Source organism: Protopterus annectens, chromosome 9.part0 (genome assembly GCF_019279795.1).
Source record: "Protopterus annectens isolate FY-2018-M chromosome 9.part0, PAN1.0, whole genome shotgun sequence".
NCBI lineage: Eukaryota > Metazoa > Chordata > Ceratodontiformes > Protopteridae > Protopterus > Protopterus annectens.
The window spans coordinates 782,366,098-782,382,852 of NC_056743.1; the positions used below are offsets into that span (position 1 = coordinate 782,366,098).

The 16,755-nt window shown below is 36.0% G+C and overlaps 1 protein-coding gene across 3 annotated transcripts in view; it reads left to right on the forward strand.

The window, feature by feature from the left end:
• The window catches only part of LOC122811523 (transient receptor potential cation channel subfamily M member 4-like), a 1,266,622-nt gene that overhangs the window by 1,194,349 nt on the left and 55,518 nt on the right, over window positions 1–16,755 (forward strand). For all 3 annotated transcript variants that reach the window (XM_044083407.1, XM_044083409.1, XM_044083408.1), the window contains one exon: window positions 3,962–4,094. In XM_044083407.1, coding sequence (XP_043939342.1) covers window positions 3,962–4,094 — 133 coding nt within the window. The remainder of the gene's footprint in view (window positions 1–3,961; window positions 4,095–16,755) is intronic.

The following is a 16,755-nucleotide window of genomic DNA, read 5'->3' on the forward strand; positions in this document are numbered from 1 at the left end:
AGCCTTCTGCATCAAAAATCAAGTACACTACCTGTTGTGCTATTAACAATGCAAGCAGACTCAGCATAAGCAGCACTAAACTTATCTTCCCCTGAAGCTCTTGGCTCCTTGTAAAATCCACTTAACACTCAACTGTATCTTTCAACTTTGCAGCACAAGAAATCTGGAAAAAGTCAAAGCCCAAAAGCAAGGGACACATTTTAAACTTTCCTTGTGTAATCTTGGAAAGTTGCTAGAATAAAATACTGTGTACTTGCATTTCACTGGCAAGTTTTGGACCCAGGACTCTGTGCACGACAGTCAGAGCAACATATCACTATGCCAAATCAACTCTTTCTTGAAACATGGGAAGACTGAAACTTAAATGGCTATCATTTAGTGAATTCAGTTCTCACCATAGCTCTCAACCTCTTAGCACAAAACAGCTTGACAAAGCTAATAATGAGGGAATACACCCCCAAACATATTCAGTGAATTTAGTTCTCACCATAGCTCTCAACCTCTTAGCACAGAACACCTGGACAAAGCCCCAAAAAATAGGGACACATTCCAAATACTGATCTTATAAACTTAGAAAATTGCTAGAATAAAAGGTTTTGTGTTGCTATGTACTTTCTGAAGAATATGAAGTCTGAAATTCAAATGCCTGTCATTATTTAGTGAATTAAATCCAGAAAACCACAGATTTTATGAGGAACGGAACAGAAATAGGCAAAAATGTGAGCAGTTTTCACAAGTGATGGTGTGTAGAGAATTCAGGTTCTTGCTACCTACACCCAAGGTACAGGGTTTGAGTCTGAGTTATTCTGTAACCACTACTGTTGCCTGAGTCTCTCTAGCTGCCAGGTATATTTATCTGGGGCATTCACACACACACCACCCTAGTGGCACTTAGAAAGCCCACAGTCAAAATACTCCATTACCATACATTCTGGATAACAATTCAAACTGCTGTTCATGCTGCATTTGACTGGCAAGGTAATAGTCTCATGGCCATTTATTTTTGCTTGGCAGCAGGGTTGTCTGAAAAGCCTTCAAATGCACTTGCCTGTTAGTGTCTCACTGATGTAAGTTTTAAAGATGTACTTCATACATGCAATACCAAAGTTCAGGTGTGCCTAAATGACCTACCTGAAGTGGGCAGTAAGAGTCTGTCTAAAGCTGTCTCGGTACCAGCCTGTATCTCTGAAATAAAAAAGCACAGTACCATGACATCTAATTGTGAAATTGTCGCTTGCCATCAGCACACTTTTGGTAAAATACAAAGATTCTGAAAATGTTCATTGGTGAAGATTTCAGTTGTGAATTATCTGTATTCTAATTCAGAAAACTAGTTACATTTTTATTTTGCATATATAAATACAGAAATTCATTAACGTTTTACAAGTAACTGTTCATTGTAAGAACACCTGATGTTTGAGCTGTAGTATACCTGGCCACATGACATATGTCATCTTCATCTTCCACAGATATGCAGCTGTTTTCCAGTCAGAACTACAGCCACAACCAAATATTTTTGTCCTGCACAGCTATTCATAGCCAATATGTGGTTGCCTGCCAGAATTAAAAAAAAAATACTTTGCACCGCCAAAGCTACATTTCTTCTGAATGCCAAAACAGTCTCTTTGTTGCTTTGCATTCACAAAGTCTTTCTGCTTTACCAAGCTTGTAAATTGATAAGCGCAATGCCCTCCTCATAGGGCACCATCCACAGCTCTGTCTAATTTCAGCAGTGGGCCATCTATTTATTGTATTTATTCATTTTGAGTAAAGAAATGTAGTATTTCTTTAATGAAAAAATAATAAAGTAGGAAAAAAGCTTTTGGTGCCCTATTCAAAGCAGCTATAGCTTCTATCCTCTGCTGGCCATGGCCTCCCTGTACAGGGGGTACTAGAATCACCTTTGTTCTAATCCACCACTGGTCATGTTCATTAGAGTCTTGGATTTAAACCAGTTCTATAAGTCATAAAAGTCAAATATTTACTTAATTTATTATGTGTAAGGTTTTATAAACAACTTACCAATATCAAAGTAACCTCAAGGTTGTCATATATTGTCAGAAGCATTTTATTTATATGGCAGTGATCTCTCATGCGAGTCTAAGCAGATCTGTCTGTTACCTGGTTGTTGAGATATTTAGAGAAATATTAACATTGTAGTATAAAAAAATATATATAAACATCATTTAATATTTCTTTAGCAGTAACAGACAGACAAGAGGTAAATCAGTATAGCAGTGATGCCCATCATGTACGCTTTAAGATGAAATGTTTCAGTCTATTATATGTAGCATAGATATGGAATCATTCATGTAAATATGAATAGGCAATACCAAATGCCTCTAAACATCTCTAGAATAAATCTAAACACCCAGAGGTGTCACTAAAGTTTAGTGAGGTAAAGAGTTGTATTTAAGTTTAAAGTCTGCTTTTTCCCTTCCCTTTTATTAGTCTATAAAAAATCAAAATTTCGCCTGCGTTTCTCAGCAGTGTATTTGTTTTAATGCATTTATGTCAGTATGTCTATGAAATCATGCTTCACTTCATCTTTAACAAGCCTGGTAAAAAGGGGACCTATGGTTTGTTATAAAAAGTGTGTATGTGCATCATACCTCTCAACTCTCCAGATACTCACAGAATGTCCAGATTTTTGCCTTATAATTTCAGTCTGTTCCTCAAAAAATGTTTAGTTTTCTGACAAATTATTGAATGATCTGAGGTAAGAAATTAGTAAATAATGTCATACATTTGAGTTTCAGACTTCATATCCTTTAGAAAATGCATTTTAATGCATACCCTATTATTCTAGCAGCTTTCTTAGTTTATAAGAGCAATATATAAAAAGCTTTGTCTGGATTTCCTGGGCTAAGAGGTTGAGAGCATACGTCTTAACCTCTTAGTGCAAGAAATCTGGACCACAAAATAATGGGGGAGACAAAGGCCCAAAAATATGGACAAATTGTAAATACTGGTCTTATAAACTTAGAAATTAACAAGATTTGTGTTGGCATGCATTTTCTGAAGGAAATAAAGTCCAAAACTCAAATGTGTGTCATTATTTAGTGACTTCAATCCTCTGTGCTTTGCCAGAAAAACATACATTTTATGAGGAACAGATCAAAATTATGAGGTGAAGATTTGGACAGTTGAGAAATATGGTTGAAAGGCATGACGTGCATGTGTGTGTTCATTCTGTTGAAATATTTCAAAAACAGTGTGTATTCTGCCCTGAATGGGGAAAAATGTGAGCAGAATATTCCACATGAACATTTGTCCAAAATCAATGGGTGGTTAATAGTGCAAATCCCCAGCACCTACCTTATACCAGAGGAGGGCTGGATCTCCCAAACTTCTTGTTACTTAATATAATTATCTCTTAGGTCATCATTACTAGGTAAAAAGGCATATCCTTACATTTTGCATAATAAAGCAAGTATTTGTCCTTTCTTCACTGAATTCTAAGAAAAGCACATTTTCAAAAACAGTGTACACATTTGTTTGATTTGAGCACTTGCATTTCAGCAGAAGAAAATACTCCCATTGTGATACATATGCAGTTGGATTCATTTGCTACAATCTGTTCCTCTCAGTAACTGAGTCAGCCATGTTGTGTTACAGCGCTAGCTATCATTTTGGCTATGGTAATGGCTTCCTAATGCAGTATTTGATAATATATGTGGCATGCATGCAATCAGACACTCAACATGGATGCCAATACAGTTGATGCATTCAGTAGTCTTGCGAAACCAGGGTGGGATGGCAATGACATGGGGAAAAGTTAGGTGTTTGCTAAAACAGCATGCTTGAAGTGCCTGTAATTAAAGCTTTTATTACAATGTACATTTGTTTCTGTTTTTAACTTCTATATTCAAAAATGTTACTGCACTCATCAAACTAAATACATATTACTGATGTAAGTCGGCAAAAAGAAGAATTTTATTTATTTATTTATTTATTTTAGTGTTAGAGTTGACAGAGCAACAAGATAGTCAGCTTATGACATGGGAAGCAGTGCAGAAGGAGAACTACCTTGTACAGCGTGACAGACTGAAGAGGGACAGTGACAGAGAACGCCTCAAGCGAACCTCACAAAAGTAAGGAACCTTAATTAAATGCACTAAGCTAAACTGCTACATTCAAGGGGCTTCAGATTAGTCCCATCCCAGTTGAAAACTAAAGTTGGACTTCACTTCACATATTTGGTTAGACTGTAACCCGAACCATCTTTTAATTCACTGGAATTTGAAGTCTTGCTTTGGTTTACTTGTCTTTCTGTTACATCATTGAAGATTTCTGGTCTGCAGTTTGTTTCTTTTATTGTTTTGTGCTTAAAATACTGGAAAATGACTGGCCTGGTGCTTAAGACATGGATCCTGATTGTGACACAGATTTAGATGCAGATTTGTTTTTGTGTCAACATTTGAGTTATCATTTATATTCATTCACTCACAAATCTGAAATATCACACTCAAGACAATGTAGCAATTCTTGTCACCAAATTACTCAGCACTGGCAATTGTTTTTAATTTACATCGATGGTTTTGCATTGTAAAAAATGTGTTTGTCAAGCTCTTAGTAGTGATATCATCCATGGTAGTGAACAAATGAGTAACTCCTTTGAGTCTGGAGGAATCATTGACCCATCGCATGGACTAAATTACTTGAAATCATAGATTTCATTATTTTTCTGTAATAAGTACAACTTTTTCTAGAATCTGTGCTATGTCATTGTCTTCATCTGATCACGTGGACACCGTTTCCCTACACTACCTCCACATGTTTATCATTCCAATGATTTTTCTTGCATACTTGAAACTTACATCTGCTATATACTGCTTTTAAATCTCTGTTGTTTAAATGAAACAGCTTTTTTATTAGTACATTGACACATTTTATACATAAAGCCTGGAGATGTCTTTTTTCTGTTTTTCTTGTATTTTCCTTTCGCACCATACTTTTATTAACTTTCTTAAATGAGGAATGCACTTCTTACTTATTCTTATATACTCACAAATATATTTCCAAGTACTTTAATCCAAAATCTTTGAGAATTCTTTTTACCAAATTATTTGTTTTTAATACCTTGACACACAAATTTTTCTTCCAAACATAAATTCTAGTTTCTGCTCTAGGGAAAATGTAGAACTGTTGCTAGAGCAAAGTTTCTATCACATTCTATGTTATGTATATGGAATAAAATCCATCTATTAATTTCAGAGTCTGAAACATATCTATTTAAAAAATCTTGAAAACTGGGTTGATACTAAGGTGTATACATTTATATTGGAGTCTACATTTTGAATAGCATTTTGCCCTAATGCATTTTTTCAAACTATTGAAAGTATTGAAACTTTTTATGACCTAGTCAGCTTTATCCATTTTGCTAGTCCTAATCATCTAATAGTGCATGCAATCTCAGACTCACTCCTAACACGTAAATGAGGAAAATGAGGTGGCAAGCCCTATTAGTTTCCTAATTGCCCTATACCTTCATGGGTTTAAGGAGTCCCAGGAATTCCCTTCATACCACACTTCTACCCCATACAATGCTATTGGAAAACATTTTTACTTTTGTAACACTAAAACATTACAATGGATATTCTTCTCCCTAAAGTGTTATCCATTCTGTTTAGTGTTTTACAGATTTTGTTTTCAATTTGTAGTACTCGCTGTGCCTTATCCACAAGCTATTGCTGGAAGAAAACATTCTTAAAAGGTGAAATTATTTACTCATCCAAAATGTTCCCTGTATCTTATTATTACTACTCATTATTTCTTTGATTTATGCTATATACGTAGGAAATAAGATCTTTTATAAGCTTCCTTAAGCATTTAACTTGCTTCTTAAGCATTCTAGAGCAAGTTTTTAAGATTAACAGATCATATGTTGGATGTGTAGCCACATGAATAGGACTTCTAATGCTTTGAAAATGTTGGCTATATAAAGTGAAAAAAAAATAAGGGCTACGTATATAATTTTACCCTATCTCTTTATTTGGCTTAAATTTTGCTGTCAGACTCATCACCCAAGTCAAACTTCTTAAAGTTAATATTATACTGACAAGGTGAAGCAAAAGTCCATTTCTTTCATTATCTTGTACAATTTCTGTTCATATTATGAAATGTGGCATTAAGGCCGACTGAGATTACAAAGTTTTTGAAATTTGAGAAAAAATTGTATCTGTTATAAGTTAGTACAATACACATGCATCACTTGTGCAATTGTAAATATGTGTAAACTACTTAGACATGAAATTTTCTCTGTAATTTGACTTTAAGTAATAAGTAATCCATGTAAAAAAAAAATCTGTAAATTATATGTATACTAACTCTGAGATCACTGTGTTTTAGACTATGCTTTCTTGTCAGAGATATCCAGGGGTGTGTAGAGGGAGGCTCGTCTCCTGCAGAGAGCAACTCTCTTCCAAGAAAACAGTGATTGTCAACATTTGCTGCTGTTTAGTTTTCCTGTTTTGTTTTTGCAATTCTGGGTCCCTCAATTGTGCATTTTAGAATTACTATATGGAGGCATTATGAGGACTTTATAAAAGCCAACCAAATGCGTAATGTTCTAGATAACACTTGAGACCTGATTTGTTTGGTTAATAGTAACTTTATAACCTTTTTTTTTTTTTTTTAAAGAAAAAAAATCTTTGAACTATGAAATCCGCTTCACAGGATTTCGGAAAGGATAATTTACTTAAATATATTTTAAATAATTCAATAAACAATAAGGCTCTTTTTCTTGATGCTGTAAAAATATTTTCTAATCCCATCTGGTGATGCTGCTTTCCCTTTCTTTAAACTCCTTATACATTATTTTACCTTTTGGTGATGAATATCTTTTCCATTTCTTAGTTCTACCCTTTACATTACCGCAGAAATGTACCTTCTTAACTTATTTGTCTCCAAAATGCTTTACTAATAGTGTGCTATTATGTCCATATTATTTTTCTCTGTGGATGTATTTGTTTATCTTCTAGTTATGTGTCTATAATGTCCCTTGTGAAGTTTATCAGTGTATGGTTTTCCTGTAGTCCAGCTTTTTTTTCTTTAAGTGTTTTTCGTTTTATAACATTCCTGGTCAAAACAGCCTGTAAGTAATTGTCTCTTTCTTCAAGTCCATTGCTTTTCTAAATGGCTTCCCTGTATAAGGTGCATATTCTACTTCACAGTCCTTTCTGCACTTGGTCAGCATCTCATATATTTGAATGTGTCTTTGGTAATATTTTTATCTTTACATACATTTTTGTTCTAGACTAAATAATAATCCCCAAAGTAAAAGGATTACTCTCTGGTCTTGCTTCTTTCACCAATACAAGTAGATCTGATTTACATGATAGATAAAATAACTCATGTTATAGGGTTAGGGAACTCCGTGTATGTCAGGTTGCTTTAATAAGCATATATTGATACCTCCCCGGAAATGTTAAATACAAATGCTATTCTTTCCTTCAGTACATTGTACATTGTCTTCATTTTCTGTATAAGGAAGCAAGATAATGACAGTTGTGGTTATATCAATCTCATTCTATCATTTTCCTGATATTTTCTTGCTTTTGTAACAAATTTCCTTCCACCAGGTTTGACGTGCCTCATACACAAAGACTAAGTAACTTGTATATTCCACAGTATGGAATCCTGCTAATTAGAACCTGTGTTTCTCATGATCTGAGCTGTAAAGTGATTTATGTTTTACCAAATGTAACATCCGATAAAAGAAAAGGAAAAAGAAAACTGGCTGCAGAGCAAAACATGACAGAGTAAATTGATTGTTTTTCAGAATCATTCTATATATTAAATGTTTTATTTATCTAAATAACAAAACTTATAGACAGCTGCCTGATGTTTCTGCTTAAAAGCAGTCATTATGTTGAATTTCTTCCACGACTGAATAACAACGGTGCCTATTAAGTCATTTCATACTAGTCACTAATTGGGTTTTGCGCTAAGCATTTTACCCCCTCAGGTAGCTTGTTTATTATTTATTTATTTATTTATTTACAGGGAAATTCCAACTGGACACAGGTCCTTTTTCAGTGGATGTCCAGGGAGAAAAGCTCCACATCATGTACATGATAAATAGAGATGCAAAGTTGCAACAATAGTAAACAATAATACAGGTTGTTGGCTGTAATACGACAAGATATTGATTATCAACAGTATATGCAGTAAATGTTGCAAGTTAAGATAGTTTCTTGCTGTTTATAATATTAGTAATAAAGTTGTCAGACAAGATTTTAAAGTATGTAAAGACAACTAGCTAATTCTAACTGTGGTTAGTAGTGGTGGTGATATAATTGGGTTAAGAGTCTAGGTGAGGGGGGTAAGGGTGGGGGTGTTGGTCTGGATTAGAACAAGGACAAAGCCAGTGCAAATTTAAGTTGAATTTGAGCACAGTCTTGAAAAGGCTGCTGGAATGTAGAGTAGTTATATAGGGTGGAAGATTGTTTCAAAGTTTAGATATGGTACATGAGAATATGGCTTCTCCTGCTGAGTTTTTGGGTTTGATAACAGTGAGTTGATTTTTGTTGCTTGATCTTAGAGGCCTAGTGGAATGATAGGGTTGGAGAAGGGTTTGAAGGGAAGGGATGTTATGGGGGTGGTTAATAAGTTTTTGAGCGAGGGTGAGTGAATTAAAGTGAAGTAGTTGCGGGAGTTCTAGCCAGTTTAGTTCATTAAGGGACATACAATGATGGCTGCAGTAGGAGGTTCCAGTGGTAAATTTTGCAATTTTATTGTAACAAGCATCCAGCCTGTTTAGGTCTGTCTGTCTAAGGTTAAGTATGGGGGATGCATAGAGTAGGGTGGAGATTCACTGGGAATTGGCTATGGTGATTCTAGCCGCCTAGGTTAAGAATTGGCGGCTTCGATATAATGCACCAAGTTTCCTGTGAACTTTTTTTATTGTAAGAGATATGTGGGTGTCAAATCTAAGTTTATTTCCACACTGAGTAATTCTGTGTGTTCTGATGGAGACATGATGGTATTGTCTTTGGCGAGAATGTTGAAGTGGGGGGTGTTTTGGGTGGCTTCGGAAGGTTGGAACAGGAGAAGTTTTGTCTTACTTGGGTTGAGTAGGAGCTGAGCATTGGATAGCCAGCTTTCTACAGAAGAGAATGATTCCAGTGTGATTTGTTGTAGTTCTGGTAGAGTGGGGGCAGAGCAGATGAGAGCAGAGTCATCTGCGTACTGTATAAGAGATGCTTGTGTGGTGGCAGTATTTAGGTTGTTAGTGAAAAGTGAGAATAGCAGAGGGCCAAGGATAGACCCTTGGGTTACTTGGAGAGTAACTGGGAGGTGAGGTGATAGGTTATCGTCCCAGATTACTGATTGCTGGTGTCCGTGTAGATAGCTGTGGAACCAGTTGCAGGCTGATTGTGAGGGGGAGAGTAGAGAGTAGTAGCTCATGAGATACCATGCCAAAGGCCTTTGAGAGATCTAGAAATACAGCAGTAGAGAAGAGGTCATTGTTTTTGTGATGAAGTAGTGTTGGTGAAGGAGAGCAGAGCGGAGGTAGTGCTGTGATATGGCCTGAAACCATGTTGGATTTTGGAGAGGAGATTATTAGTTAGGAGGTAGATGGAGACCTGGGTGTTGATACATTTTTCAAGTATCTTTGAGAGAGGGGGGAGGATAGGAATGGGGTGGTCAGAGGAGCGGATGCCTTTGTGGAGGGGAATGATGTGGGATATTTTCCATATCAAGGGAACATAGCCTTCTGTGATGGAATGGTTGATTAGAATTGAAATTGGGTAGGCTAGTGTATCAGCTGCAATTTTCAAGTATTCAGAGGGGAGGTTGTCAGCTGTGAATTTGGTGGGTTTAAGTTTTGACAATATTCTTTTTATGCTGGAGGTAGGTACTGAGGTGAAGAAGAAGAGGGGTGTGGGGGTTAGGAGTTGGGGAGGCTGTTGTAGGGAAGTGTTGTTTGTTTAGAGATGTTATAGTTTCAGTGAAGTGTTTGTTGAAGGATTCAGCAATACTGCTGGAGAGAAGGGGGGAATGGACAGCTGAGGGGTATCAACCTTCCTTGGGTGGAGGATAATGTTAATAGTGGACCAGAGTTGTAGTTGATAGAGTTTAGGGTGGATTTATAGTAGAGGGATTTGTCTAATTGTATTTGCTTTTTGGCTTTATTGCGCAGTTCAAGGAATGATTGCCTATCTGAGTTATTTTTTGTTAGTCGTCAGTGCTCCCAGGCCTTATGTCTGGATGGGTTCTGGTGGTCTTTTGTAACCATGGGGCAGGCCTGGATCTGACTTTGACATTTCTTACAGGAGCGTGGGTGTTTAGGATGGAGAGGAAGGTACTGTTGAAGAAGTGGACTGCCTCATCTAGGTTGAGATATTTTAGTGGTGACCAGTTAATTTTTTGCAGGGAGGAGATGGAGTTGGGGTTGAAGTTGGACTTGTTCCGTATTTGTCTGTGGATAATGGGCTTGAGACTGTTTGTGTGGTGCCGAATTAGGAAAGTGGGGGAGTGGTCACTAAGACTGTCAGGTAAGCAGCCTGCTAGGTAAGAGTGAAGGGGCTTTGTTGACTAGGATCCAGTCAAGTAAGGTATGATTGTTAGGGTTTTTGTTGATTCGGGTAGGGGATTGGATGAGTTGAGTGAACCCGTGGAGATTAAGGTGAATGGTTGGGAGATTGTTATTACAGGATAGCCAGTTGATGTTAAAGTCGCCGAGAATGATGGTTTCCTGGGGTAGAGATAGAGTAGCCCAGCTCAAGAGATTTTCTAGGGTGTAATATTTTGCCCTGATGGGAAATAGCATCCTATGATATTGATTGTTTTGTTTGGGTTTAGTTTGAGATTGGCATAAAGGATATCTTCATTGTTGTGGTGAGGGGCAGATGTGTTCAGAAGTTGAATATTGAGGTGGTGGTTAAATATCAATGCTACACCACCCCCTTTTTTGGACAATCTGTCTATGCGAAGGATGTTGTATTCAGGTGGAAGTATTTCCTCACTTTTGATGTGAGGTTTGAGCCAGGTTTCAGTTAGGAGGAGAATATCTGGGGAATATATGCTTATGCTGGCATGTAGTTCTTGGATTTTATTGCATATGCTTCTGATGTTTAGGGACATTATAAGTAGGTCTGTTTTTTTGTGTTAGCTAGGAGTTGAGTTGTGGGGGGGGGGGCTTGCTTGGGCTAGGGTTTGTGGTGGTTTTGGATTTGGGAAGACTAGGGTTTGGATGGATGTCTCCAGCGAGGGCTAGTTTATAGAGGCTGTTTAGGATATGTTTTATATACATAGTAAATTGCTTATGGTATCATAGGGATATTTTATTTTTGAGTGTGTTAGGTGTTTTGTAATGGAGTGTGTGTATTGGGAGGATGTTTTTGGTGGCATGGGTTGTGTAGCTATCGTGTAAATGCTTGAGGGAGGGTGTTGAGAGAGTACAATGGAAGTTGTTGGAGCATGTGACTGTGGAGCCTTGGTAGGATGCAATGTGAGCTAGAACTATGCAGGTTAGGATTGTTATTATATTAGGTTACTACCTAAGCAGCCTGCTAGGTAAGAGTGAAGGGGCTTTGTTGACTAGGAACCAGTCAAGTAAGGTATGATTGTTAGGGTTTTTGTTGATTCGGGTAGGGGATTGGATGAGTTGAGTGAACCCGTGGAGATTAAATTGGATGTAGGGGGAGGGGGTGACTAGAGGTGTAACCTAATTGGTGGTAATTAGGGGTGGGGTTAAGGCTAAGAATAAATGTAGAGGTACTAAGGGCAGGTGGGAATAGGGGGCAGAGAAGAAAGCGAAGTGAGCGTAGTGAACGAAGCGGGCTAGAAACCCCCCCCCCCCAGGCTAAAGATTGCAGGGTAACTGTCTAAATAGCCAAATTGTTAGGAGTTATTAGAATCTAGTAGGAAAACACAATCTATAGACCTGATTTCAGCTGTGTCCTTTCTGGGTAGATACCTAGTTTGAAGCAGACAAAAAGTGGCAGTTTTAAGTACCTTTTTGCCTCTGTTTTACAAGTGGGCAATTCCAATGTATCTACTGGGTTACCTTTTTTGCGCCTACAGCTTTATCTTTGTTTACTGATAACTAAAAAGAAAAAGTTTAACTGGGGAATGTATTTACAGCTGATGGGGGTGGGGAGCAGCTGTTGTCCCTAGCCGTGGGTAGAGCCAGATATTTCCGCTTTAGACCAGGTATTTTTTTACAGTAGCAGGCTAAGAGGGAAATGTAGCTAGACACCTACAGTAACTTATTTCCTTTTAAAGCTCTTGAGTCCTTGTGGCTGGTTTCTTAAACAGTCAAGCCTTTTTTAGAAATAAATAAAAAAAAAATAATATTTCACTTGTAAAGGATATAATAGTAATATATGAGTAATAAGCATCACAAACTAGAGAGTCTCAATACACTGAATGACAGTAAGCTAATTGCAGTAATGCAACCTTGGAATTATCTAAATGTTTGCTCTGCTGGTTATGTAAAATTGTTTGAGAAAAGGAACTACAGGGGGTGATACATTATTATTAATACATGAAAGCATCAAATACTGTCTGGTTAAAATAGATGAAACACTTGTGTGTTATGGCTGGTTTGTTTAATATCTCATGTATATCACTGAGGTTGATACTTTGTAACATTAGTCCAAGTCTGGATGCTACTTCACATTGGAATTATCTGACTAAACTAGATAATATTTTCAGTAATGATAACATACTGTTAATGGATAACTTCAACTATCCTGATGTAAACCTAACTGATTTAACAGCAAACTGATCATTCACTAAAGAATGCACTAGCATTATACCTTATCGTGGTTTGCATCAACATGTATTTACTGGTATGGGAGCTAATACTTTTCCTATATTATTGTAGACACCACAAAGAATATTATTCATAATGCCACAGTAACTCATCCAGGGAAACGTGGATTATAAATCTCATAAATTAGAAATACTGAAATGCTTAGTTTCAAAATCCAATTCTCAGCATTTTTGATTATAAAATTAATTATAATATAATATATAAAATTATACAGATTGGTATGCTGAGTTGGCATTAAACATATTTTGGTTATTCTAGATTTGAAAATATTCTGAAATGTTACATGTGCTGTACAATAAAAAACAGCAGCAAAAATTATATCTAAGATCTCATTTTAAATTATATCTAAGATCTCATTTTAAATTATATCTAAGATCTCATTTTAAATTATATCTAAGATCTCATTTATGTGAAACTCAGAATTAAACTTTGTAAAGATGAAAAAAGACTTTTTTCAGAATTTATTTTAAAAATTCTTCTAATTATAATAAAATAGAAATACTAAGCAGTACTCTTTTTATCAGTGTATTGAAGGTTAATTACAATTACATATATGATGCCTTAATGATAGCCAAGGAAATTAACCAATATTTCTCAGATAAAGTGTTTGAGAGAGTTACAAATAACATGCTTAGAGTGTACCATTTCATATGGTTTCCCTTGCCCCTTCATCACATTAGGCTCAATGGTTAAAGCTCCAGATAAAGTCAAAATATTGACATCCATGGGTGCAGATAACTTCCCGGCCATTTTACTTTATAATATAAAGCAGTCAGTCGAACATCTTCTTAGATAAATTTTCAACAGGCTTTTACATGATTTTTAGTTCCTGAGCTCTAAAATGATCTTATGTGATACCTATATATAAAAAAGGTATCCAAGGTGAAATTAGTAATTATAAATCCATAGGTTTAACATTTCTTCTGGCCAAATGCAAAACTCGGATCTGTTATGTATACATGTACATGGTTTCATAAAAGGCAGATTCACAATAACCAACCTAATAGAAATTTAAGATCAAGTATATCTAGCTTTAGATTACACTCTGACTCTTGGTGTTGAATAGTGGAACTGTCTAAAAAAAGATAGTTTGGGGCTCCACATTATTTAATATTGTGTTTGCATCAATCCGATGAAATAAAAACTTTCAGCTGTCTAAACATACTGATGACTGGAAAATACTTTTTTCGTCAAGTAAGAGTGACATTTCAACTAATAACTATTAGAAAGAAATAAGTAAATGGGCAAAGACAAATTGTTAAAAGTTCACTATAGATAAATGCTGTGCTATGTATTTTGGTAATCCTTTAATCAGGGATCATATTTTGTTTTCATCAACAACTTTAGATAAAGATTTTTAAAGGATCACTGCATCATAGTATCTGCCAATTTCTCCTTTAGTAGACATCTTGACACCTTGTGAAGCCAATCCATGAAATTATTAAATTTATGTTAAATAAAATCTAACTACAAGGATTGTTAGGAATCTGATAATGTTATTCAAAACATACATATGACCCATATTAGAATATAACAATAACTTATGTATTTACAATATTATACAATTGCTAGAATCTATACAGAGGTGGTTCACAAAAAATATTATAACAAAATGGCATGTTTTGTAAGGAACACTCTACATAATTAAATTTATACACTTAAGGTGGTATTATATAAAAAGAAAATTTATATTGGTATATAAAGCATTTTATGACAAGTCCATACAAACAAGATTTAATATTAAACCTTATCAGACAAGTTGTGCCATATGAAACAAGTAACTGGATGCAAAACATTAGGACTAAGACAATTATATATTACATTAAGATTACCTGAATAATGGAATACACTCCCACTATAAATTAGGTAATCTAAGTTCTTAAGTATATTCAAAAATAATCTAGATGATTGGGTAAGGACTTTGGCATATGATCTTGAAATTAGGGAATCAGTGTTCCTAGATGGTCATTGATCTGAACACTGTAATCAAACTTATAAAACTTATGAACCAAGTGCTAACCACTGAATTTACCAGGGATTGGGGTCAAAGATAGAAGTATCCTCTCACTCGAAGCCATCTCATGCATTTTAGTCAGTATCAAATATCCTGTTCAACAATTTCATAGATTAGAGAGACCCATAAGAGTATTGCTCTATATTTATTTCCCCATTAATCATTCAGTAGTTTTAGGACTTTAGGAGATTATCTATTTTAAACTAACTGATGTTTTAAGAAGAAGAATTCAGTTTTCTCTTCTAGGAGCACAAGTGGACTTTCTATATTTGCAAATATATATATTATCTTTGTTTGTTAAGCAATACAAATTTGAAATAATTTACTTTCAAGAACTTTATCTGTGCAAACTATAGATAAGACACAAGTTTTTCAAAATCTGTCAGAAAAATCAAGATCCTGGGAATCTTACTGCCTTGAATAACATAAATGATAGTACCCCCCCCTTACAAATCTTACCTGCAGAGTTGCTGCAGTATAAGATGTTTACTGGAAGGAGTCCATTTTTGAGATGGACAGTTTTTCAAGCAGAGTAGTGCATGAAAATGTACTTTTCTCAGGGAAGATTAATGCCGGGTAAATTTCCTTTTCATTGAATTGTGGTAACATCAGGCTTTAATAATAAGTAAAGGTGGGGGAGGGAGCAAAGCTGCCTTCTCATGGGGGGCCTTATTGCATAGGAAGACAGTTTCCTATTTCTACTGCAGATTTTGTATTTATTTCCAAGCAGAAGTCAAACAAGTATTTTTTTTACATTAGAAATGTCATTTATCAGGTCCTTAGTGTACCATTTCTTAAGTCTCTTTCCCATAGTGTTTTCTTCCACATATGAAAGCACTTTCTTTTTTTCCTTACTGTCCCCTGGCCTCATTTATCCCTTTAGCTGTTCTCCCAGTTATCCTGTCTGTAGTGCCTCCAGGTCCCCCAATTACTCCTGACACATTTTTCCTCATATGTTACCCTAGTACTGAGTGGGCCCTTGACGCCTGGATAAGTTGACCTTTTGGTGTATGTCTGTAAAGCCTAGGGAGTGAGAGATCATATGAGGATACACGAGACATGGCACAGGGAGATTTTACTTATACTGCTGCTGTTCTGCTGAACAGGTAATAAGGGATGTCTTCAGAATATATCTGCCTCAGTGTCATAGAGCAACCCACTTCCTAACTCTCCCACATTCCCACCTTTGTGATCAGTCTCACTCTCACTTGAGCTCCAGTCCCCACTAAGGTTCATTAAGGATGTCTATGCAGCATGCCACATCCCCAGCCCCCACCCAGGATGGGCAAACCTTTCTTCCCTGCCTGTGCCATCAAGGGCCCAAGCTGCAAATTGAACTTGTTAACTGGGCTTACCCCCTCTGTGCCACCAGAGCAGGCACAGATGATTTGACATTTTAGACCAAAATAATTTCACAGATGGTATGTTAACTCTGACCAGGGAATGCAACATTGCTTTTGCTTCTGCCTCAGAATTTTCCAGTACGGCAAGTCTTAAAAATGCAGATGAATTGAAAGGCAACAAGATTATTTTGTAATCATTTTACAAAGTAGAATGTAATCCAGATGCAAGTCTTAATAAGTAAATGTTCATTAACTATCCTTGGAATGTTATGTTTATACTGGAAAAGACAAACTTTCTTCCAGCTTAAAACATGCAAATTAATTAAAATACCATTTCTCAAGATGCTGAAATAAAATTTGACATTCTAATCATTTGGTTTAAAGTTTTGTAAAACATTACTAAATTTAATGGTAAAGATCGTGCTTTTAGTTTTTTAATCTAGATAGCGCTTTTCGTTTCAAAAAGCAGGCTATAGAGGTGCGTTCATTTAAACCCAGCCAACTGTTTTCATTTAAATATAGTTGCCAAAAGAATTCCCTTTTCATAGGTTCATAGGTTCATACTAGGCTATCTGCCCTAGGGCATTTATAAGCCTAGCCAGAGTGTATTT